General features: G+C 43.8%; 2 protein-coding genes across 3 annotated transcripts in view; one reads left to right on the top strand and one right to left on the bottom strand.

Annotated features, from left to right (window-relative positions):
- The window catches only part of LOC101160706 (anoctamin-1), a 77,940-nt gene extending 73,143 nt beyond the window's left edge, over positions 1 to 4,797 (bottom strand). For both annotated transcript variants that reach the window (XM_020699599.1, XM_011492340.2), the window contains exon 1: positions 4,565 to 4,797. In XM_020699599.1, the coding sequence (XP_020555258.1) occupies positions 4,565 to 4,663 (99 nt within the window). In that variant the 5' untranslated portion in view covers positions 4,664 to 4,797. The remainder of the gene's footprint in view (positions 1 to 4,564) is intronic.
- A 5,389-nt stretch (positions 4,798 to 10,186) lies between these two features.
- Positions 10,187 to 17,783, top strand: olfml1 (olfactomedin like 1). Its single transcript, XM_011492341.3, has 8 exons — positions 10,187 to 10,500; positions 12,679 to 12,782; positions 12,874 to 13,064; positions 13,221 to 13,324; positions 14,716 to 14,904; positions 15,166 to 15,346; positions 16,698 to 16,857; positions 17,457 to 17,783. The coding sequence occupies exons 1-8, from the start codon at positions 10,372 to 10,374 to the stop codon at positions 17,596 to 17,598; spliced, it is 1,200 nt and encodes a 399-aa protein (XP_011490643.1). The 5' UTR covers positions 10,187 to 10,371; the 3' UTR covers positions 17,599 to 17,783.
- The last annotated feature ends 5,181 nt before the right edge of the window (positions 17,784 to 22,964 follow it).

Below are 22,964 nucleotides of genomic sequence, written 5' to 3'. Positions count from 1 at the left end.
CTGTTACTAATTCTATTTGTCTGAATAACCATTCTTGCTCTGAAACCTTTGGTTAACATGTTCTTGATAATCCTCTTTTTTTCTTGGTGTTTTTTATGATGTCTCAATCAAAGTATGTCCACTTAAATTGAAACATTCAATTGACAGATTTGTAGGAGTATGTTCTTCCAAAAGCTCTCTCCTGATTGGTGAAAGTAGTTGTCACAGAAATGGTTACTCAGATCGACTTGGACCAATATCTGACCACATCTGGCTCCAACATGGCAGCGTCCATATCGGCAAAAACATTTGACTGAATTGACTTCATTTGGTTAGAACAACGTTGCAGAAATCAGGTGAAGTACTAGTGTTGTGTAAAAGGTGGGAGAATTGGTTGAGTTTGCAGGAAGGGGTTTAATTGCAAAATTCTGAAGGACCCCTGTCTGCCTGCCTCACCCTGATTTAGCTTTGTGGACTTTCAAATGAGCTAATAAACCTGCTGCATTTGGATCCAGCCGTCTGCCTGTTCTTGTGAAACTACGTCAGCTAAAGAAGTTAATCTCTTCCTCAAGGGATGCTGACCAAAATAATCCATCCCGTCCTGGTTTGGATCTGCAACCACACACAACAGGGACATACTGCAGACAACTATCAGGTCTGCAGAGACGATTGGTTCTGACCATCCCTCCATTCAGAACCTGTGTCGGTCCAGGGTTAGGAAGCGGGACGTTAAATCTCCACAGACCCTTCACACTACGGTCAGAACCTGCTTAGACTCCTCCCTCCACGCCGGTGTTTCAGGGCTCTGTACATCACAAAGAGAGCTCCTTCCCTGAGCTGTCGCTCTGATGAACTCTGAACACTCTCCAGAGAATTTTCTAACAGTTTGAAATGTGTTATATGTATTTATTTCCTCCTATTTTTATTTTTTACACCTTTACACTTTATATTTGCTCATGAGAACGTACACACACTCATACACACATACATACATACATTCATTCATACATACATACATACACACACACCCACACACACACACACACACACACAGATACACATACACATACACATACACATACACATACATACATACAACTGTTTTGCAGAAATCTTTCTTTTTGCAAATGGAAAAAATTCTAAAACTGAACAAACTTTTAGATGTTGACATGCTGAGACTTGAACAAAAAGACTGCTTTTGGGACTGTTTTCTTCCAGCTAATTGTTTCTATCCTTATCTTTGACCCCCCTGGTTGTGCTTTTTCTCTTTATAAATAAATCTACATGTGGATTCAGATGCTGTTGTCCTGCCTGATCATCATTTTGTAGAGTTTAAAGTTGTAAATGATAATTTGTGGTTTCTGAAACTTCGGAGGGGGGGGGGGTCGTGGCAGCTGTTTTGCCGGCTGATACACTTCCAAGAAATTCTGGTGGGACATAAATAGTGTGTGAATTATGACCGGAGTTATGACCTCAACGTGTTACTTTATGAAGTCTACTTTTAATGTCTGGCTGCAGTTCTGAGAGAAGATTTTTCCAAGTCAACCTTCAGTGTCTGCACTCACATGGAGAAGGATTGTTACAAACGGTAATATTTGTTCCTAGTAAATTTCTGTTTAATGAAGCAAAGATCATCTGTCTAACATACAGGCAGAAGAAAAAATAAATAAACCAAGAGTTTTCAAACTTTGACTAAACTGAAGTAAGAAGAAGATGTCGTTGACAAAAGCCTGGAACACAGAGGGGGCGTTACAGAGACCAAAGGGCACGAGCAGATACTCATATTGTCCTAAGGAGGTTGAAAAGGCGGTCTTCCACTCATCCCCTGCTTGAATGCGGATGAGGTTGTAGGCACTCCGCAAATCCAGCTTCGTAAAGAAGCGGGCTGTGTGGAGCTGCTCCAGAGCTGCAGGAACCAGAGACAGGGGATGTCCGGACTTAACAGTCACATCAATAACCCTTGTGCCATCCTATGGGGTCAAGATGACCATTCACAGAAGAAAAAAAAAAAAGATGACCATTGACGTGTTCTCCCTACCACGACAAAGGTGGATAAAGGTGGAAAGATTTCATGTAATCCATGGACACCAGTGAAGATCTCAAATCATTGAAGAAAAAAGGTTCAGAGCACTGTCTAGTGGGTCTAGATGACCCAACTCCCAATGTTAAAGGGCCTAGGGTAGCACAAGGGTTAAGGCTGCGGTAGTCGATACACGGCCTCAGGCCACCATCTTTCTTCTTAACAAAGAAAAAGCCAGCTGAGGCTGGGGACGTAGATGGTTGGATGAAGCCCTTTGCTAACTCCTTTTGGAAGTAGGCCTGCATGGCCTCAGACTCAGGTTGAGAAAGCGGGAACTCCCGTCCTCTGAGCTGTGTGGCACGCTGCATGTTGAAGGCCTCTGGCAGGTCCCTGAATTGAACCGGCAACCCCTCCGTCTCTCCTGTCGCGCTTATCTCTGCGAGGGTGGTGGCTGCAATCGGCCTCAATGGAGCACAGCTTTCAGATCTTCTTGAGGTATGAAATCACTGTCATCAGCAAAGAGCGGAGGTGAATATGAGTTTGTGAACAGACTAGTTTATGGTTGAATCTTGCCTCTCCAGCCAAGGCAGACCGAGGATGACGGGACATCAAGGGGACTCGATGGCGAAGAGGCGGAGAGACTCGTGATGGTGATCCAATGAGACAACTGCGATGTCCTGAGTCAGGAACCGGATCTGGCCCAACCCCAGGGGCCTTCCGTCTAGAGCGATGACCACCACCCGGGCGTCGCAGGTAAGCAAAGCAACATCGTGAAAATAAGCAAAAGCCAGGTCCATTAAATTCCCCGCTGCCCAGAGTCAATCATAGCCTTTGTTTCCAAAATGCAGTTTTTTAAAGCATAGGGAAATCGGCCAAGATGGTGGATGGTTTGATGGTGAGGGCGATGAGTTGATCCGAGGATAATCCTCTTCCCACTGCGACTCTGCGGTGAGTCTCTCACGGTAAGCCGTCACCAGTGAGCTGATTGTCCAGTCTGGAATCGCAGTGAATAGGTGGCCTGCTTGATGCCGTTGTATTGTTAAACACCTTGTGTAACTGATGCGTGAGTGCAGCATATGAGTGGAAGGGTAACAATCCTCCAGTCCAGAGTGCAGCTATCAACTCTCACGCTTCTCTGGTCAGGAGGGGGCACACCAGTGACACTTTGGCATCCTCCGTGGGATAGAGGGTTGACATTCATTTACACTCAAGCATATGAGTTGTGGTAAACACAGGATGTGTCCAAAGTGTTCATTCATTTTTTATGTTTCATTCACTATGTTTACTCATTTTAATAATCGCTTTACTTTAAAGACCCACTTTTTGGGGTATTCTTACCATGTTGTTGTATTTTTCTCATGATGGCGGACATTTATACAGAGAAAATCAAGATTAAAACTGTGTTTATGAGTTTTCTGTAATGAAATCCTTGTAAATTGGGATGAGATGAAAGAATGCTATTTGAAACAGCCTGACGGGTGCTACAAGCAGCGAGCCACGAGCTCCTGCTCCGCTTCATTCTGATCATCCACAAATAGATCCATGTAGATCTTTGTTTCCCTCATCTGAGCTGAAATCAGGCTCTAAACCGTACAGATGGATAGCTCCAATATTACCATTCATCATGAAAACAGTCGGTAAATATAATCAACAAAGTTTTGTCTTCACTGATAAATCTGTCTCACAGTGAGTACATGGCTGTGAAAATGGACATGGAAAATGTAGGTTTTCTGTCTGTCAAGCAAACGTCAGCCATCATTTTAGAAACTAGATCAAGTCATTTGACAAAAGTCATCAAATTCATGAATCATGATGGCCTTCAAACTCAAGATCGTTATGAAAAAGACGGACCTGAATCAGGGTGTTTTGCTTTGAAAATCTCTCTGTTACACAAATAAATCTTTAATTACATTTCTAAGGTCTCTTCCTATTGAAAAAATAAAGCTTCTCAAACTGCGAATGCTCGTCTCTGGAAGTCATATAGGTCTTCCTGTGTCTTCTCTCAGAATATTAAGAGTGCCAGTGCACAGAGTAAACACACCTTCCTCCCACTTCAGGCAGGACAAACCCAGCTGAAAGCTTTGAATAAAAAAATGGAAGTCTGTGAGAAAAACAACCAAGCAGCCGGAACATATGATTAGATGTTTACATGAAACCTAACATCCCTCATGTCATCTGCAGTATATCTGCCATAAAGAGCTGAAACTGAAGTAAAAATACACTTCATCTAAAGTTCAGATTTACGTTCAGACGTTTCAGAGAAGCATAAACATGCTGTTCTGGAAAACCTGAAAAGCTGGTACTGGAGTGGAGTGATGAATGGAGTGATGACAGGAAAATCCAGACAGGAGAAGATGAAAGTATTTGTTTTTGAAAATCTATCCAGAAATATTTATCAAGAGAACAGCAGATTTGATCTTCCATAAAAAGGCAGTCACAGGTTCAGCAACATCTGAGCAGGAAAAATGCTCTTGTTAAGATGAACAGAAGAGAACAAAGATGGAAAACGAAGGAAAACTTTGGGAGTTCTGGATGAACTCTGATAAGGTCCACAGTAAAACCCACCTTGAACTTTCCATGGAAGATAACATCCCTCAGGAAGTGTGGAGTTTGTTGCTCAGAGGCTGCCGGCATGTGCTCTCCTGACTCTGCTGCTTCTGTCATGGTGAAGAATGAAGAGGAACGTTTCCACTGACCAGTGTTCTCTCTGCATGCTCCTGTTATGAGGCGGTGTGAACGAGCGTCCCTCCTCCCGCTGCGACTTCTCTGAGTGTGGTGGGGAGACCGTGCTGAGTTGGGAGACTGCAGCCGTGTTACTTGAGAAGTCGTCTCTAAGCCAGATCTAAAGTTAGATGGTAAAAGTCGGCACCCTTACTCTGTGAAACCAGCAGAACATCCAGAAGCTCACCACCTCCGCCTCTGCTAAAGGAAACGGTTGTTCCATTCTGCCATTTAAGCCATGTTGGTCCATATTAACATCCAAATGCTATCTGGGATGCAAAGGGACTCATTCAGGCTGTGCTAAGGCTTGTCTCCAGGCTAAATGTTTCAAATTCAAATTAGTTTTATTTTTAAAGCACCTTTCTTGTAATGAAGAACAGATCAAGGTGCTGAACATAAAAACAAACAAGAAGGCAAAAACACAAATTCACATGCACAGCAGTCCCATCATCAATTATGAATTTACCCTGGAAGAGTTGAAGGATGCGGCCCACGGGGGAAAGAGGTCCTCCAGGCCTGGAGTCTGCAGGTTTATGCTGCTCCCGCAGGTCTGAGGAAATGAAGGGGACCTTTTATCAGTGATTTAATCAACAAAAAAGGCTTTGACTCCAAAGTATTGCATTCTCAGAGATATTTGATGCAATCTTAAGCCTTCGTCACATGCAGCCCTATGGGGTTGCTGCGGGTTTTTTTTTTGGTTGTCCAGCCTGTAAAGGGTTGTAGAGAGGAGTGGCTGCATCTGAAGGGGAGCGCCGGTGTGTCTTGCATTTCTCTTGAGGCTCATACAGTCACTTTAAGTTACGTCATGCAACTGTCATGCGTTTGTTGCATATTGTGAAGTCAGTAGTAGTTCCATGTGCAAAATATCTTGATGGGGTCAAAGATCAGTTCAGAATTCAACCGTGTACATGGGCCCAGAAAACCTTTTTCCGATTATAACAAACGTTTACATGGCCACACTTTCGGTCGGAATAAATCATTTGGACATGTGCAGTACTCTCTAAAATACCAGGAGAGGAAATTAGTTCTGCTGTAAACAAGCCGAGCTGCTCGGTAATATACAAGAGGATCTTCTAAACGTGTGTTTATTATTGTTATAGTTATTATGAAGTGCCTGTTTCTAATCATTTTATTTTTCATCCGTGTGGTCAGTGCTTTTTTGGTGGCGGAACGGAGCCCGAAAAAGGGTTAGGACAGGCTAACATGCGCTAACAACATTTAGCCTGGATGGACATAAATTCATGCGGGAAACGCTGCAATCTGCATCTTGGCTGCACGTAAATATGTGGGAATAACATCAGCCTTTATTTTGTCGAGACACGACTGGAAACACAAATCCACGTGATGGTTTGAACGTTTTTTAAGGAATGAGCCACATTTCTGCTTTGAAAAGCTCACACACCGCCCCAAAGCCGCTGTGTGAGCTTGAAGTTTAAGCTCTGCTCGGAGACACAGTTCTACCGGGAGACACGGTTCTACTGGCCCGGTAGCTCACCCAGAGACAAAGCCCCCCCCCGCCCACAAACACAAAGCTATAAGACCTGCTGCTGTGCTCACAGACACTGTTCACTGGCGCAGAGCAGCCGGTCGGTCCTGTTTAAGCGCCTAAGCTTTCTCTGAAGCACCGCACCGCCTATGCGTGACGTAAACCAGAGCAGTAGTGACACACGATCGGAATGAACCGTTTACATGAACAATGATCGGATAAACAATCGGTATAACCCACCTATCTCGATCGGAAAGAAATTTTGATCCCAACAACTCTGATCGGGGCAGATTATTCCGAACGGCGTGTTTACATGACGCATTTTTTTTTTTTTTTTTTTTTTTTTTTTTCTTTTTTTAACTTGTCCTGTCCAACAGCTAGGCAAACAGATGAGAGCTGAGGGCCTCTTGTGTTGGACATATTTTATTTTAACAAGACACATGACGCATTTTTCTTATTATTTTCCACTGATCCGTGTTAAAGATACATTTTCAGTTGACTCCACATGTTTTCCATGAGGTTAAAATCGCAGAATGTGAGTGTTGCGTGAACACATACGGAGCAGAAACTCCGGGTGAGGTTCTGGAGCGCTTCGCCTCATGTCTGACTGCAGGACTCGGTTTTAACAGAGAGTACGGTCAGAGCGATGACTGTAAGGCCGGAGAAAAAGCTGCCAGTGAGGCGAGCCTCGCCAGCAGGGGGCAGACGTGAGCTGACAGCTGCTTTGTAGTAGAAACAGAACAGACTGAGGACGTCTGTCTCCAATGAGAGAGAGAGACTCACTAAACTAAAGGAAATAAGGACGACTTTTCCAACAGATCATAGAGCTTTTTGTGGAGAAGGATCAACGCATGGACTCAAAAAGTGAGGCCAAACATGGTTTTCAATGTTTGTTTTTTAAAAATAACATGGGAGTAAGTGGAAAAAACATGTAAGTATTTGAAAACTAGATTTTAGGCCTAAATAATTATTGTAATGATCATTTTCACTGACAACATTTGATAACATTAAAGCACCAGAATCTGAAGTTGAAAAAATACCAGAAATAGTTATAGAGGGTCAAAATGAAATGTGTGCTGATCACATCTGTAGACTTTAATTTGTTTACAGTATATATGAATAATGTATACACAAGAAGAGTGTTCTATCCATGTCTATAAAAGCAATATTCTCTGTAGGACTAATATGTTCTTGTGTGTACCATCTATGCTGTTACCTGCTGTTGGATGAATGCTGAAATATTCAGTTCTTGTAAATCTGACTGCAGAGGAGTCGGTGCCTCACCAGCCATCAACCTCACCGCACGTCACTGGTTTGAGTACCGGCTCCTTACTGACCGCACACAAATACTGCACCAAAGGTGTGAACTCCTGACATGTAAATGTCCATAGCACACCCATACTCCCATGCTCAATGTGTACTTATGGGTCTAAATGGTCCCAAGAAAATACCCCAAACACCATTACACCACCACCATCTGATATAAGGCAGGATGGATTCATGCTTTCATGTTGTTGATGCCAAATTCTGACCCTACCATCTGCATGTGGCAGCAGAAACAGATACTCATCAGACCAGAAAATGCTTTTCCAATCTTCTGTTGTCCAGTTTTGGTGAGTCTGTGTGATTTGTAGCCTCAGTTTCCTGCTCTTAGCTGACAGATGTGCAGTCTCTGCTGCTGTAGTCCATCTGCCTCAAGACAAGGGCTTTGTTCAGGATCTCCATGTTCAGGTTCAGGTCACAGGTCACTCTGGGGGTTCCAGAGGTTCAGTCAAGAATCATTTTGTCCAAATGAATCAAGTGAAGCTCATCTTTTGGTGTTTGTCACAGCAGACTGCAGCTTAAGGACTTGAGTTTCTTTCAAATGAAGTTTATCTTTAGCCTTCGCAGACCAGATCTGCTGGGGTGCACATTTGCTTTCACTTGGCTTGAATGATAAGGGACCTCAGAAGCTTCCTGCAACTCTCAGCACAGGTTTTCAGAGTCATGGTAAGTTCCCCCTGTAAGTTCCTTACATGAGCTTACCTGTTTTCAGAAACAGTTCAGGAGTTGCATGGTTTCCAGCCGCTATGGCAGACGTTCTTTTTTTCCCCAAACAGTAAAAATCAGGTGTGAAGTTCAAAGATAGTCTGCATCCTGCTGAACTTCAGAGGCTCTGAATCAAATCTCCAAAGGTCTTGATTTGCCATGCCCGTTTACTTTTCCAAAAAACCTTTGCTATTTCCTGAAATCCAGTGTGTTTTGTGTCTGTGTGTGCTCTTTGGATGAATAACACCCTCCTGCATCACTGCTGGACACAAACAAACAACAGGATGGAGGGGAGGTGGTGAGAATGTTTGGTTTCTGTGAGGATGAATGAAACAGAACAGACATGATCCAGGATACACAGGAGGAAGCGGACACTTTTTCACTGGAAAAACGCCACAAAACATGTCTTCAAACATCTCAAATGTTATGAGTCCATTTTCCAGAGTGAAGCCTTACTTTTTCCTCAACTGTTTATGGAAAAGGTTCTGTCCTTCTTCACATTCCTGACACTCGGATCCCACAGCCTTATGTAACACAGCAGCAACATCCACATGGCGGCGTATTTTTAGACACTGACAGTTCAAACACGCAGAGATGCTGCAGATCCCAGAGTCTGACTGGATGCTGGGAGTCCAGAGGTCAAAGGTCAGCTCCCACAGGAAACATCAGGAAGTGTCTTTCGTGTTCACATCCACTTTCTCAGCTTTGTGACAGCAGAGGTTACAGTTTGTTTATGACAATCAGCTGCTGACAAACCGGTTCTGTGCTGACCGGTTCAGGGTCTGGAAGGACCCCCCCCATCCCTGCAAACTCAGCAGGAACTGAGGTCAACTCTGGGTTATGTTGTTCTGCATCACAGCTTCTTCATTAACATGTTCATCATCTTGCAACAGGTGTCCCTGACATCCACCTGCGGCAGGTCACACTTTTTTATTGTATAAAAAAACCTTGTTCCTGACTCATTTCTCATGCGTTGCTCAGATTGTGACACTGAAGTACTTTGAACTTTGCTCTCATTTGTTGACTGAGCAGCTCCTGCTGTCTCCCACACCAAATAGACTGGCCAGGAACCACATGGGTTTTTTCCCATGAAGCCTTTCTGCTCCTGCTCAGGTGTAACCCATGTTGTGTTCCAGCAGACATCACCTGCAGCTCAGAAAGCCTTGGTGTTAGAAACAACAGGGCATTGTGCACATTAGCATTGGGCCCCCAGTGTGCTAAATCCAACACTTCCCCCTAGTGGCTGGAGTAATGTTGCTATAACATGTTCTCACTGTGCACAGCTTGGATTTCTGCCGCTCCACAATAACCATGGCATGAGCTTCAGCATTCTGACTTCAATGTAAATGCTATTCCCCAACATTTCCATTTCTGCAGTGGTTTTACTCAGCAGGTAGTCAAGGGCCATCCAGGTGATCCTGTGGGAAGCCATCAGCACCGATCAGGACTCCATCTACTGTCCTCCAATCCCTCCATGCTCCTCTGCTCTACCTGGAGGTAAAGATTGTTGCTGTCAGCTGCTCCTCTGTGACAGGGATCTTGTGGACAGAGTGAAGACAGAAACTTTGTGCTACACTGAGATAGTGACCACCACAGGTGGCTGAGAATCCATCTTCTTCCTCCTGTGGGGCAATGGTGTTATCAGCACTGGGAAGGGGGACACAAGCTGACACGTCACCGTCAGCATTCTTTAAATCATTTGTATTTTATCATTCAAAATATTTTAAAAAATATGGGTTCTATGTGACGTTCTCACACGATAGTGTTAGAGAATCACTCCTCTTTAACAGCCGACTCTCCTACTGCTCACTATTTTTAATCTGTAGATCTACAAAGTGTCGATTAATAAAATCCTGATGGATCCACATAGGATGAATTCTCACCCTCCTCCCTCCTCTTTTGGCTTCATCCTTCATACCACAAATTCACTAAATCAAGGGAGGGCCAGAGAGGGAGCGAGCTGGTTTAAACCCAACACCACTAGAAAAGAATTCAGACACTGAAGAGGAGGAAAAATTGACCTTCAAAGGATTTAGGACTGCTTTCAGCCCAGAAAGGTTGTGTCAGAGCTGATCCCACGTTCGGTGGAAAACGTTGAGGAATCTGAAGGCGCGTTCAGAAACATCACAGAGAAGAAATGTCCTCCAGAGGGAATCCTCTCTTCCTCTGTTCTCTGTGCCTGATTGTGGGTTCAGTCTGGAGCCAGGGTTCCACTCATGATGCCTTCATAATCCAGTACCTGGAGAGAAGACTGGCTCAGATGGAGGTGAGTTTCTGCTTCTGGCTCACATCCAGGAGCAGATTCTGTCACATTTTGACTTCCTTCTTTGTTATTTTGCTCAACAGTTATAATTAATCTGTGGGCAAATATTTTAAGAGTGAACATTTTAATAGTCATTGTATCCTTTTATCAGAGTCCCCCCACAGCAGTTCATGTGGTTGCAATGTTTTTGGCATCTTAGTGCAGTCCATGTGTTTTCCATAAAGCTTCTCTGACTCTGGAATGAGCCGACGGAGACGGTCTCTCAGCATTTCCTGCACATCTGCAGCAACAAACTGCTGTAGATAGAAACTAAACTGGGGTCCTGCTGCATTTTTAAGTTTGTTTTGTGAAAATGCCGCTGACTTCAGAACGTTTGCTGAGAGAGGACTGTAAGCAGAGACCAGTCAGTGACTTCATTACAAACAGCCAAGACCATGACTCTGCAAGGATTAAAGGTCATGGTTTTCATGAATCTGGAGGTTTTTGAAGTTTGACTTTTATAAGTAAAGCTGTAATGAAAAAGGGCTTCTAGTAATATTCCTGTTGATTCTAGAATTTAATTTATTACTTCTGACTTAGATCAATGAACTAAGCTAACTGAAGAGTTACCTGCTGAACTTTCTTAAGGAAATTGAAGTTTGAGGAGGAGGTTTCTTTTTTATGTTTGCATCTTTGGGAGTCTGTGAGCTGGCATTAGAACAGGCATCTCTCAGCTGCAGGGTTGGTGGTTTGATTCCTGGCTACTCTAGGCACAGGTAAAGGGCTTCTTGGGCGTGCCTCTAGGTTCGTGTCTGACTTTATTTCCACTTATGTTAATGAAATATTCTTCAATGTTTTTCCCATTGAAGGTGATGCTAAATTAAGTGGAGTCCTGGATTTAGTGTTACGTTGCAAATTATCAATATACGGCATAAGACTAGGGCTCTAACCCTAGTCACATGCACCCATCCTGGGTTGACCCGTACAGGTGGGCCCATGGAGGGTCACAGAGAGGAGCAGCTGCATTCTAAAGGAAGCGATGGTGCGTGTTACATTTTTCATCATACGACCACCTTAAGGGACGTCATGAAAATGGAATGCACCATTGTGGTGCGTGTGGTAAGGTTATGGTGAAGTATCTGTGAGGATAATACTAGTTGTGGGCACTTATGATGCACAGAGGATGCTGTCATACAGTGTCCTTACGCCACACTCTAGTCATTAGAAAGGTGTGAGTACTGACTCCTTGGTGACCATGCAGAAATGATGAACACACGGGGTTTGCACGTGTTAGGTAAGTGTCCATAGGATGTTCACACAACTGACACTCTGGTTGTCTAATTTCTCCTCATTTCTGCGTGTCAGGCTGCACACAAGGTCCACATATTCATCCCCTAGATAACCCTAACGGTCACTTTACGCAGTATGCAGAGTTCGGGGGGGATTGAACATTAAAAAATCTGTTCCCTTGGCCTGGGTCTCACCTACTTCACCCAAACTTGCCCATAAGTGTTAAGCATTCACTACAACCGTCACTCCAAAAAAAAACTGCATGCACATTTTCTCTCTGCAGGTTGTCTACAGCTATAATAAAATCAAAACAGTTGAATAAACTAAACATTTACACACTTGCATTTATTATAAAAAATAAAACAGATTAATAATTTTAAGATGTTTTGAAACCAGGATTTAAACATGTTTCTTTTTACAGTGCAAACTCATGCAGCATGCGGCTCTTCCTGGTTTGACATTAATAAGTGTTGGGTAACAACAGAAATCACATGCATCATGACTATCAGGATGGATTTTGATTTTTAATTTTTATTCTGAGTAGATCCTTGTGTCCAACAACTGTGAACACAAAACCTTTTCTGCTAGTCAGTGGTATGATCCGACCATGGAACCATTCCCAAAACTCAACACGGACATTATTTTTGTTTGGTTCACTAGGTTGAAAGTAGGTTTGTTTTTTTGTAAAGTTTGAGCCATGTACTGGTCTCAGTACTTCCCCAGTACATGCTTCAACCCAGAAATGAAATTGGGTCTCAGACTGCCAAGAAGCCACTGACATGAAAACTAACGTGTTTAAATATTACTGTTACATGATTGAAACAGGTATACTGTCTTTTGAGGGCCTCCTGTGGATAAAGACTGCGTGTTGTTGTAGTTTGAATGATGTCTGATTTGTTCCATCTTTCTCAGGAGCGTCTGAGTCAGTGTGAGCTCAACACGCAGAGCGTCACCCAGAAAAACTACGACCTCTCCTCCGAGATCCGGGCTTCTCTGTCCACACTCAGTCTGCTTAGGTGCACCTGCCAAACGGCATTTTCATGGATTCATTCCTTAAACTGTCAAGGTGGATACATGCTAAGAGGATTGGCTGATTTTTCCCTACAGTTCAGAGGTGAAGAGCCAGGTGGACGGCATTTCAATGCGCATGGATCGAGTGGAGAGAGAGCTGGAGTACTTGGAGGATAAAATTCCAACTCAGTCAAATATTGAGATTGAGGAAGCTCTGCTGGAGCAACAGATAAAGGCTGCAGAGCTGGAGCAGCTGAAGAAGAAAGCTGGATTTAAAGTGGAGAATGGTGAGGGGGTTTGCACAACAGCCTGTGTGATGGTCAAAAAAATGTAAACGGGAAGAGCTGGCATTTTCAAAGGAAAGTAAAAAAAAAAGAAAAAGATCCAAAATGAAGTTCTGGATGTCATTAATAATGTTTTTCTTCTTCTTCCAACAACTTAAGACTGCAGGAGAACTCTGAGTCAGATCAAGTCTCTGAAGGTCGTGAAAAAGGCTGGAGACGTGTCCGGCTCCTGGTTAAAGGACCTCTCTGAAGGATCCCAGAAGGCCTGTAGTCATTTAAATGGTTTTTTTATCAACTGACACAAAAACTTATTCATGTATATCTCGGTTTTACGACTTTTAAATGAACTGGACTAAAAACGGACACAGATACCATAAATCTTGTTTTCTTAGCTTTTAGCACTGAAGAGATGTTGTGAAAAAGTGGCACATTTTCCCACCTCTACCAAAAAAAAACTCTAGCTTTGAAAAGAATTAAATTTTCATGGCATTACTGTTGAAACCACTGTGAATGCAGTCTGAATAGTCCATTGCTAAGCAGGCCAACCATCTCCATCTGCTTCCCTGCATTTATCCAGAACATCCACCATGATCTGTTCCTCTGATGGATTCATTCCTGATCCATCCTGGTCTTTCCCAAAGAGAACCTCAACATCTTCATCTCTGCTTCCTCCAGCTCTGCATCAACAACATGGCTGTTCTCATTAGTCTTCTACACCTCTACCTTTATCTTTAGTCACACATCACACCTGAAACCTTCCTCCACCTGTTCCAACCTGCTTGACCACGCCTCCCCACCTCTTTCCTACACTCTGTATTGATGGACTGTTGACTCATCAGTTTTATTCTTCTGTAATTTCTCTGCATATCTTATTTCTTCTTCAAAATGGAAACGGAACAATTCTTCTCTTTTTCTCATCCTCCTCTCACTCTCCAAGATCTTCTTAAACAGTTCAGTCAGAAATGTTTCTTCCAATCTCCTCTCTCTAGAGATGATCTCCTCATCGTGTCCCTCCAGAATGTCTCCTTCTCTAGCTTGCATTCCACCTGGAGGGTGTCCCCACTGAAAAGATTCACCATCACACCTCCAGCTTCCGGCGTCAGACTCATCATTGTATCTAACTCCATCTGGCTTCCGTTTCATCTGCTCTCTTGAGTGCACACCATTCTTCCTTTTATCGTGTCGGTTAGCTCTCTAGTTTTCTCTGTCAAAGTTCGCAAAAGTGGATTAAGAGCAACAAAAAGTGTAGAGCATCATGATGTGAAAGACTGAATCCAATACAGAAATCCGGGAGGCAAACTCGTGGTTAAAGCAGGCGGAAGTCAGTTACTGGATGAAGCATCTCAGGATCTGAAAAAAGGCGGTGGACTGCAACTAGTTTCATGACCAGACGTGAACTGTGACGCCGCACAAAGTGGAAAAATACTAGGATGTGACATTGGAATAAAAAAAGGAGGGTTCTTAAATACCTGACCAAACAGGTGCAAAACACGATCATGATGACATGATGAGTGTCAGACATCACAGGAAGTCCCATATGGTCGTTCTCCTACGGTCAAGTGGAGAAGCGTGACACAGTCTGACAACAAAAAAACTTTTATTTGCAAATCATTGTCTTCAGTTAGCTCAAAATTGAAATCTTTTTCTGTTTCAGGTGTACCTGTTTAGTGGAATTCGGAACAACACTGTGCTGCAGTTTCCATCGCTCCAAAGCTTCAAAAAAAAGACAAAGCCTCAGACAAAGCTGCTGCAGCTGCCGTTCCACTGGCAGGGCACAGGGCATGTGGTCCACCATGGATTCCTGTATTACCACATGGCAGACACACCCAACCAGATACTGAAGGTTTGTTCCTGTGGTGAGGTAACCATAACCTGAAAGTAAGGCCAATGCAGATGGAACAGGTTTGTGTAATATGTTGCAGATAAAGAGCTTTGAATTAGTTCTGGTTCATAGCAGCAGAACATTTTGGATTGATTGGTCAGAGTTATTGACGGACATGAAGCCCCATAAATGAGCTTTGTTATTGTAATGCTTCAGAATCAAGAATCCTTCTACAGACAGTGAGGATGCCTCCTTTTTCCTCTCATTCCTCATCAAATGTAGTTTGATCTGCTGAACAGCACAGTGGTGGACAGGACTCTTATACCGGGGGCAGGCAAGCTCCCCACCTACAGTCTGAATCCCAACACCTACCTGGACCTGGCAGTCGATGAACTCGGCCTCTGGGTTATTTATGCCGACCCTGACTATGGAGGAAACCTTGTCATCATCAAACTAGATAAAGGTGGGGTTTCATTTGGTTTCATAACTCATAGGAGACTCAAAGACACGGAAACCTGTTTCCTGTTTACAATGATGCAATATTTTCCCCTGTACTTAATGAAATAAATAAATGCTGCTTGTTGGAGGACCCAAATGCAAGAATCTAAAAGGCAGAAACTCATTTGTTAATGAAAAGCAAACATTATAAAAGCAAACCCAAACTAAAAAATGATCAATTGAAAACCTGAAAGATGACTGGACAAAATTATGAAAAATAGTGGCGCAGAAAAAACAAACTCCACAAACTACAAAAGATCGAATTATGAATGACAGAAACCACTGTGAACAACTGACGAGTCAAACCTGGTGTGACTGTGGCTGAAAAACACAATAGAACATAACCTGACCACAAACCGTCATCTTAGACAACCAAAAAAAACGTTGACAGCACCAAACAGAGGGGCAATGCTGTTAGACAGAAAAATGTTGCGATGAAGATCGCTGCAAATCAGGATGGAAGTTAACAGAAGTAGAATGAAGGCTCCCTCACAGAGGCATGAACAGCAGAGTAGGTTTTGTGGCAATGCTCCCAGGAACAGGAGGGCTGACATGGAACCTGGACTAGATGTGGAGCAGACTTGTCTGCAGTGACAGAGGTTCTGCCATCTTTGATTAGTGTTGTCATGAATCCCCTTGTATTCTTCCTCAGTTTATTTTATGGTGTATGTTTTTGTTCGTCATAGTTAGATTCATGTTTAGTCCTTTTTGTCATGATGAAACAAATGTGTTAAATAGGTCTGCACAATATACCGCAAATTTATCGTTATCGCGTCATCAAGCTGTGCAATATGCATACCGCAAAAGACGACGAAAATCGCAGTAAATGTTTACCTTAAATGTGCTAAAACAAACTCATTGCAGCTTGAAATATTGAACAAATGAAACAAATCCCTTTATGCGTTTAACCAATCGGAAGGACCCGTTTACGTTGTTGATCAATCAGATGAGCCCTTTTATGTTTGATGTTTGCCTCCTACGTCGACAAGGGTCATTTGGAGTATAACTTTTAAACTGTTGCTGTGAAATGGAAATTATGTTTTTTTTTTTTTTGCTATTTGTTTATATACCGCAATTTATATCGTTATCGCAATATTAATCACCAATATCGCATATCGCGAGTTTTCCTCATATCGTGCAGCTCTAGTGTTAAATGAAGTTACCGTTTAAGAGTTCTTGTTTCCTGAATTTGGGTCCTCCATGACCACCAACCATGGCAATATCTGCAAACATGGATATTTGTAAAGAGTGATTGTTATCACAGAAGATATTAGATTATAGGGATCAGCCTCTGATGGTTTTGTTGTTGCTTTTAGAAACCCTGGCAGTGAAGTATACCTGGGATACACAGTGTAAAAGCCGAGATGCTGAAGGGGCGTTCTTGGTGTGCGGGACCCTTCATGTGGTCTACAACACAGGCTATGGGGGGCGCTCCACCATACAGTGTCTGTATGACATTCATGACACCGTCCACAGGTTAGCATTCACACAAAAGAGCACTTTATGTTCAACACACTGTAAACCTGCAAGAGCTCTCTGCTCAACTCACAAAAACACACAAAAACAGCACATCAGTTTGATTTGAGGGGGTTTCCTATTTGTTTAAAACCCCTTGACACCTACTGAGGTGAATATGCATCAAACCCCTTTGGGTCCAAAGTAACCTTAATTTAGCATCAATGTAAAAGCAAAAACATTGGGATTTTTGGGAAGTAAAGTCAGGCCTCAAGGGGTTGAAGGGTTTCTTTGGCAAATGACTTTTGTGAATCTACAAGCAGTTATTATGATAATTATAAACAAATTTTGTCACTGAGCCGAACTCTATAAAGTCATTTTTTACCACCTAAAAAGGGAAAGACAAACTTCAAAGTGATGCGAGGCATGGCAGCTCCTAGCTTCTTACTTAAGGCCTTCATCACAACTGACCTTGTGGGTGATTACGAGTTGTCTACAGACAAAAAGTGGCCAAACATGTTCGGGGCCCACAGGAAATATGAAAGCTGTAGACCGCTTTTTGACCAAAACGACAAAAGACACTCAACTGAATATCTTTTTTGTTTTTTTCTCTTGAACAGCAATGAGAGTCCTGTGGTGTTCTTTCCAAAGCGCTACAGCAGCCACAGCAGCATCCACTATCACCCCGGAGACAAGCACCTGTATGCCTGGGACGATGGCTACCAGACCATCTACGAAGTGGAGACACGTAGGAATGACTGATTCCTCAGAGTCAAGCTTCACTTCAAACATCACAAATAACTTATCCAATCACCCTTTGGTTGTGATCAGTGCTAGCTTTGCTAGTGAGACAGGTAGAGAAGATCAATCAGTAAAGGGCTTCAAATGCAATTGTAACTTTTATGGTTTTTATCAACAATAAAGATCTTTGGCTTTTTGCATCTTTATGAAGTCTCGTTTTTTAGATAAAAACAAATAAAGAGTGCAGTGAAAACATGCTGCAGGATGTCACCCTTGTTTTGTACGAGATATGATACGGTTCAGATCTCAACAACAGAGTTTACCCTCCCAGATAGTTTATAAGTTCAGCTGTTAAATGTAATCCAAATGTATTGTAACTAAATTCAAAATGGTTGATGGTTGGTTGTGTTTACAGTTCAGAACTGATGACATTTTATGAAGCAGACTCCTTCAAATTGCCTTTTTAGATCCCTGCAGGGCAACCCAATTTTCCGAATGTCACAGTGAAGCTGTGAAGCAGCTGCAGACGTCTCTGAAAGGAAAACTGCTGCAGGAGGTTCTTCTGCAGAGGTCACGTTGTTACGGGGAGAGGAAGAGGGAGTACCCAGGCGCAGAGAGGAGAGGAGGCAGGAGGTTGCAGGGGAACGGGGCTTTAATAATAACAAATGACTACAAACCAAAATCCACTGCTTAGCAGGCTAGAAACTCGAAAATACACAACGCTCGAAACCAGGGAACAGCACAATATGGACCAGCACAGGAGGAAGGGAAAGGCAAGACTTAAATACATACAAGGGAACAAGACACAGGTGGAAACACTCAGGACTGACGGGGCAAGGTAAAACTCGAAACTACAACAAAACAGGAAATACTACAAAATAAAACAGGAAATCAAGGAACAAAACACAAAGTGACTGAAACCGTTACACACGTCCACTACAAAGTGGAGCTAGAGAACTGCAGGGGCTGTTGTTTCAGTAGCATGTTGTTTTCCAGAGCTTCCAGCTTTATTCAGCATGGAGTCCACCTTTTGGATCACCCTAGTGAGTTTCTTTGAGCCCATCAGATGCTGCACCACCCAGCTGTGCTCTCTATGAAAGATGAACCACTGAGGGAAACACCAGCACTCTACTATTGACCACCGTGAATGTTCTCTTTTATCAATGATCCCCTTTTGTGGTGACAAGCAACATTTATTAATGCAAAATTATACTATAACTATAAAAGTGTCCCACAATTTTCTCAGTGTCCCTGTTCAGACAATAGGGCCGAGTTAGTTTGGTTGAATTCCTGAGATCATTCATTTTGCGTTTTGAGTTTTGATCGCTTGCTTTCTCTAACCTTTGGAGACAAAAGACAAGAGTCTCTGTTTGCACAGCATCTAACAAGGACGCAATTATTACCATATGCTGATTTCAAATTCTGCAGCAAACACAGCAAACTGAATCACGTATGTCAGCAAAGATTTGGTAATCTAAAAACACCCAATAAAATTCCCAAAGAAAACATGTCAAATGTTGATAAAAGTGTATAGGCCCACCCTATTTAAAGATAAATGTTATAATATTTCATATAAAGGGTGATCAAAGGCAGTGCTAGGTTTTAGAAAAAATATTTAGTCAAAATGAGGCTTTCTTTGCAAATGACATTGATCCGTTAAATGCATCTTTGGTCCTGTGCACGGTCATGAGGATTGAGCCCATAGGTATCCAGGAATCACCTGTTGTCCTAGAAAACATGTCTTTGGACTGTGGGAAGAAGCCCGAGTGCTTGGACAAAAACCCACAGATGCTTGAGGAGAACATACAAACTCGGCACAGAGAGAACTGGAACAGGGCTTTCTCACTGAGAGGTAAGAGTGCTACAAACCATTAAAGCAATTGAGTGAAGTTTCCTTAAAAAAATTCAGTTCGTTAAAGAAAGGTCATAAGTTTTGAAAGAAAAGTTCTGCCTTTGTTCAGTGTAAATGACTTATGTGATGCATTTACATTGTTATGTTAAAACTTTATATTATAGTGTTTTTGAACCTTAGCAGGGCACCCCACCAACCGAAAATGTAAAAAAGGAAACTTTGTGGTCTGTATTAACAATATACTGAAGAGCAATTCTTATAAAAGGGTCATAAATGGATATCAAATAAACACAAAGAGTAAAGTCTTTTCTGATCTTTCTTATTGCTAACTACTCAGTGGGGAACCAGGACCTGTCTGGATGAATACAGAGCTTATGTCTTGGCGATGGTAAATGTTTCTAAGACCAATTGGGTGAAAATGAATCATTTTCCACAGCACACCTGATCACTGCTTATGACACACTAGTGTACTGTGGCATATTTGTAAAAAGAAAAAAAGGAAGAATTAAAGGCTTACAGACTGTCATGATATTGACATGTCCCTGATATAAATCTAATTGATTATATAGTCAAACCTCTCACATACACTCAGTGACCACTTTATTTGACACACCTGTCCAACTGCTCATTATAATCACATGGCAGCAATTCAATGTATTTAGTCATGTAGACATGCTCCAGACAATCTGCTGCAGTTCAAAGTTAGAATGAGGAAGAAAGGTGATTGAAGTGACTTTGAACATGCATGGTTGTTGGTGCCAAACGGGCTGGTCTGAGTATTTCTTCTTCTCTTTGGTCATAAATGACGAGTCGCTTCAAGCTTTAACAGGTGCGTACTTTATTGGTCCTTGTCACAACCACCCCCTGCGTGGCGGCAGGGGGTGGGGAGGGTAACCAGATGATTGTGAGTATGTGTGCGTGAGTGCATGGGTGGGACGGACCTGGGGGCTAGCTCGCTGGGACCCTCTGGGGCTTTCCCTCCCCATCACAGAGAGGGGAGGGCACTGAGAGGGTTGGGGAGGGGGGCTCAGATATTATGGCGGGGGGGGGGGGTTGTAGTGCGTAGGGTTTTAGGGTTATGGGGGGTGGCTGTGGGTGCGTGGCGATCCCTGGGTTGCTCAGGTCGCGTGCCTGGGCTGGCTTGCGGAGACGGGGCGCCAGTCGGGGGGCGGGCTCATGGGTTCTGGGGGCCCTGGCTTTGTCCTTGGCCCTTGTCTCGGTGTCCGGCGCCCGGTGGCCCCCATGGCTGCCGCCTGGTACGGCTAAGCGCTCCTGTCCTGTGGCCTGGGGGCCGGACACTGGGTTCGCTTATGCCTCTGGGCATTGGGGGGGGGGCCCTGTAGGGGGCCCCTCTCTGTGCCTGGCTGGTGGGGTGGGCGATCCCCTCCTACCCCCCTCCCGGGCTGCCTGGGTCCGGATGCTGGGGGGGTTCCTGGCCTGGGGGGCTCTCCTCCCCTCTCCAGGGGCCTCATTTATAAAACTTTGCGTAGGATTTGCGTCAGAAGTGGCGTACGGATGAAACATAGGACGTGCGTACGCACAGAAATATTCAGATTTATAAAACCGTGCGCACGCACATCCTACGCATCTTTCCCTTAGTAAATCACAACCAATTCTAAATGCAGCGCAGCTTTTGCGGCTTCATGACACGCCCATATTTGCCAATAAATAGTCCGTGAAACGCCCACAAATGAATATTCATTGATTGCAAAATCATGGCAAACACAGAGAGGAAATCAAAAAAACGTAACTTCACTCAATGTGAAGTAGAAGTTATCGTTGGCGAGGTGGAAAAGAGGAGAAAAATGTTGTTTGGAGGGCACAGTGTGGGCATTACCAATGCCAAAAAGGCACGTGAGCGGCAAACGGTGGCAGACGCCGTAAATGCTGTAGCCTCACAACCTCGGACCGTGGCCGAAATAAAAAAGAAATGGTCGGACATCAAAGTCCTCATTTATAAACGTTGCGTACGCACAAAAGAAGGCGTACGCCACTCTCTACGCAATAGTTGATATTTATAAAAAGCAAACTTGACGGGAAAATGTGCAGTCCTTCAAGCTCTGACCCAGGCGTACGCACAAAAACGGGTGAAATGAGAAACGGCGACACCGTCGGCAGATGGAAGAAACACGTGAAAGTGACAGTGTGTGCCAAATCGTGCCGGCATGTGCTGTGCTACACAATGTGGCACAGCTTAAAAACGTGCCTCTGCCCCCTGGCGCCGATTGCTGTGTCGGCCCCGACCCTGAACCCCATCCCCACGCATTTGAGCCAAATGCTGCTGCTGTGCGCCAGCGTTTGGAAGTGATGCGTCACTTGTAAAGAACAACAAAAGGTGTGGAAAATATTATTTATTTAAGAATTCCCTCATCGTGCAGTTTATTTCAGTCAGTCTTGATTTCGCCCAACTCCTTGGCCACCTCTCTGATTGAACTACTGACTTCCCTCTGCATTTCAAGGACTGCATCGGTGAGGACACGTCCACTGCTGGAGGGTTGAGAGCCGCGTGCCGTGGAGACGCTGGGTCCAGACGGCTGCTCAGCTGCAGCATCGTAACCACTGGCCCCGCTGGAACACCCAGCAACTAAAATAAAATTGTTTTATATTAATAATCTGTAATTGTGTAGCCTGCATACATGTGACTTGACTGCATTCATTTTAATTATTTCTCTTACCTGTGTCACCCGGTGCGTCAGTCAGGTGACTGAGGCGGAGGGGGACGCCGATGAGGGGGGCTTAATAGGGATTCCCCAATAATAGCCGCCAGTCTCTCATCAAGAGGGGTCAGCTCCGGTGTCCCCTTTCCCCCACCCGTGGCGGACACACTCTGCCGATGCAGCGCTGGACGTTTTTTTGCCTCGACTTTGATGTCCGATCATTTCTTTTATTTCTTTTTCATTTCGGCCACGGTCCGAGATTGTGAGGCTACAGCATTTACGGCGTCTGCCACCGTTTGCCACTCAAGTGCCTTTTTGGCATTAGTAATGCCCACACTGTGCCCTCCAAACAACATTTTTCTCCTCTTTTCCACCTCGCCAACGATAACTTCTACTTCACATTGAGTGAAGTTACGTTTTTTTGATTTCCTCTCTGTGTTTGCCAAGATTTAGCAAGCCATGAATATTCATTTGTGGGCGTTTCACGGACTATTTATGGGCAACTATGGGCGTGTCATGTAGCTGCAAATGCTGCGCTGCATTTAGAATTGGTTGTGATTTATAAAGGGAAAGATGCGTAGGATGTGCGTGCGCACGGTTTTATAAATCCGAATATTTCTGTGCGTACGCACGTCCTATGTTTCATCCGTACGCCACTTCTGACGCAAATCCTACGCAAAGTTTTATAAATGAGGCCCCAGGTCTGGCTGGTCTGGCTGGGTAGGATCTGGTTCCCTTTATGAACACACGGTTCACGTCGGCAGCATGCATGTATCTCCACCCCCACGTGCACACTGCTCCCTGTCTGCTTCATCCCTCCTCCTTACCTACAGTGTATTGATGGACAGATTTTTTTTCGCTCATCTTAGTGTCAGATT

Source organism: Oryzias latipes, chromosome 6 (assembly GCF_002234675.1).
Source record: "Oryzias latipes chromosome 6, ASM223467v1".
Classification (NCBI taxonomy): Eukaryota; Metazoa; Chordata; class Actinopteri; order Beloniformes; family Adrianichthyidae; genus Oryzias; species Oryzias latipes.
Note: the sequence above shows the minus strand (reverse complement) of the source record. Positions and strands in the feature narration are given on the sequence as shown.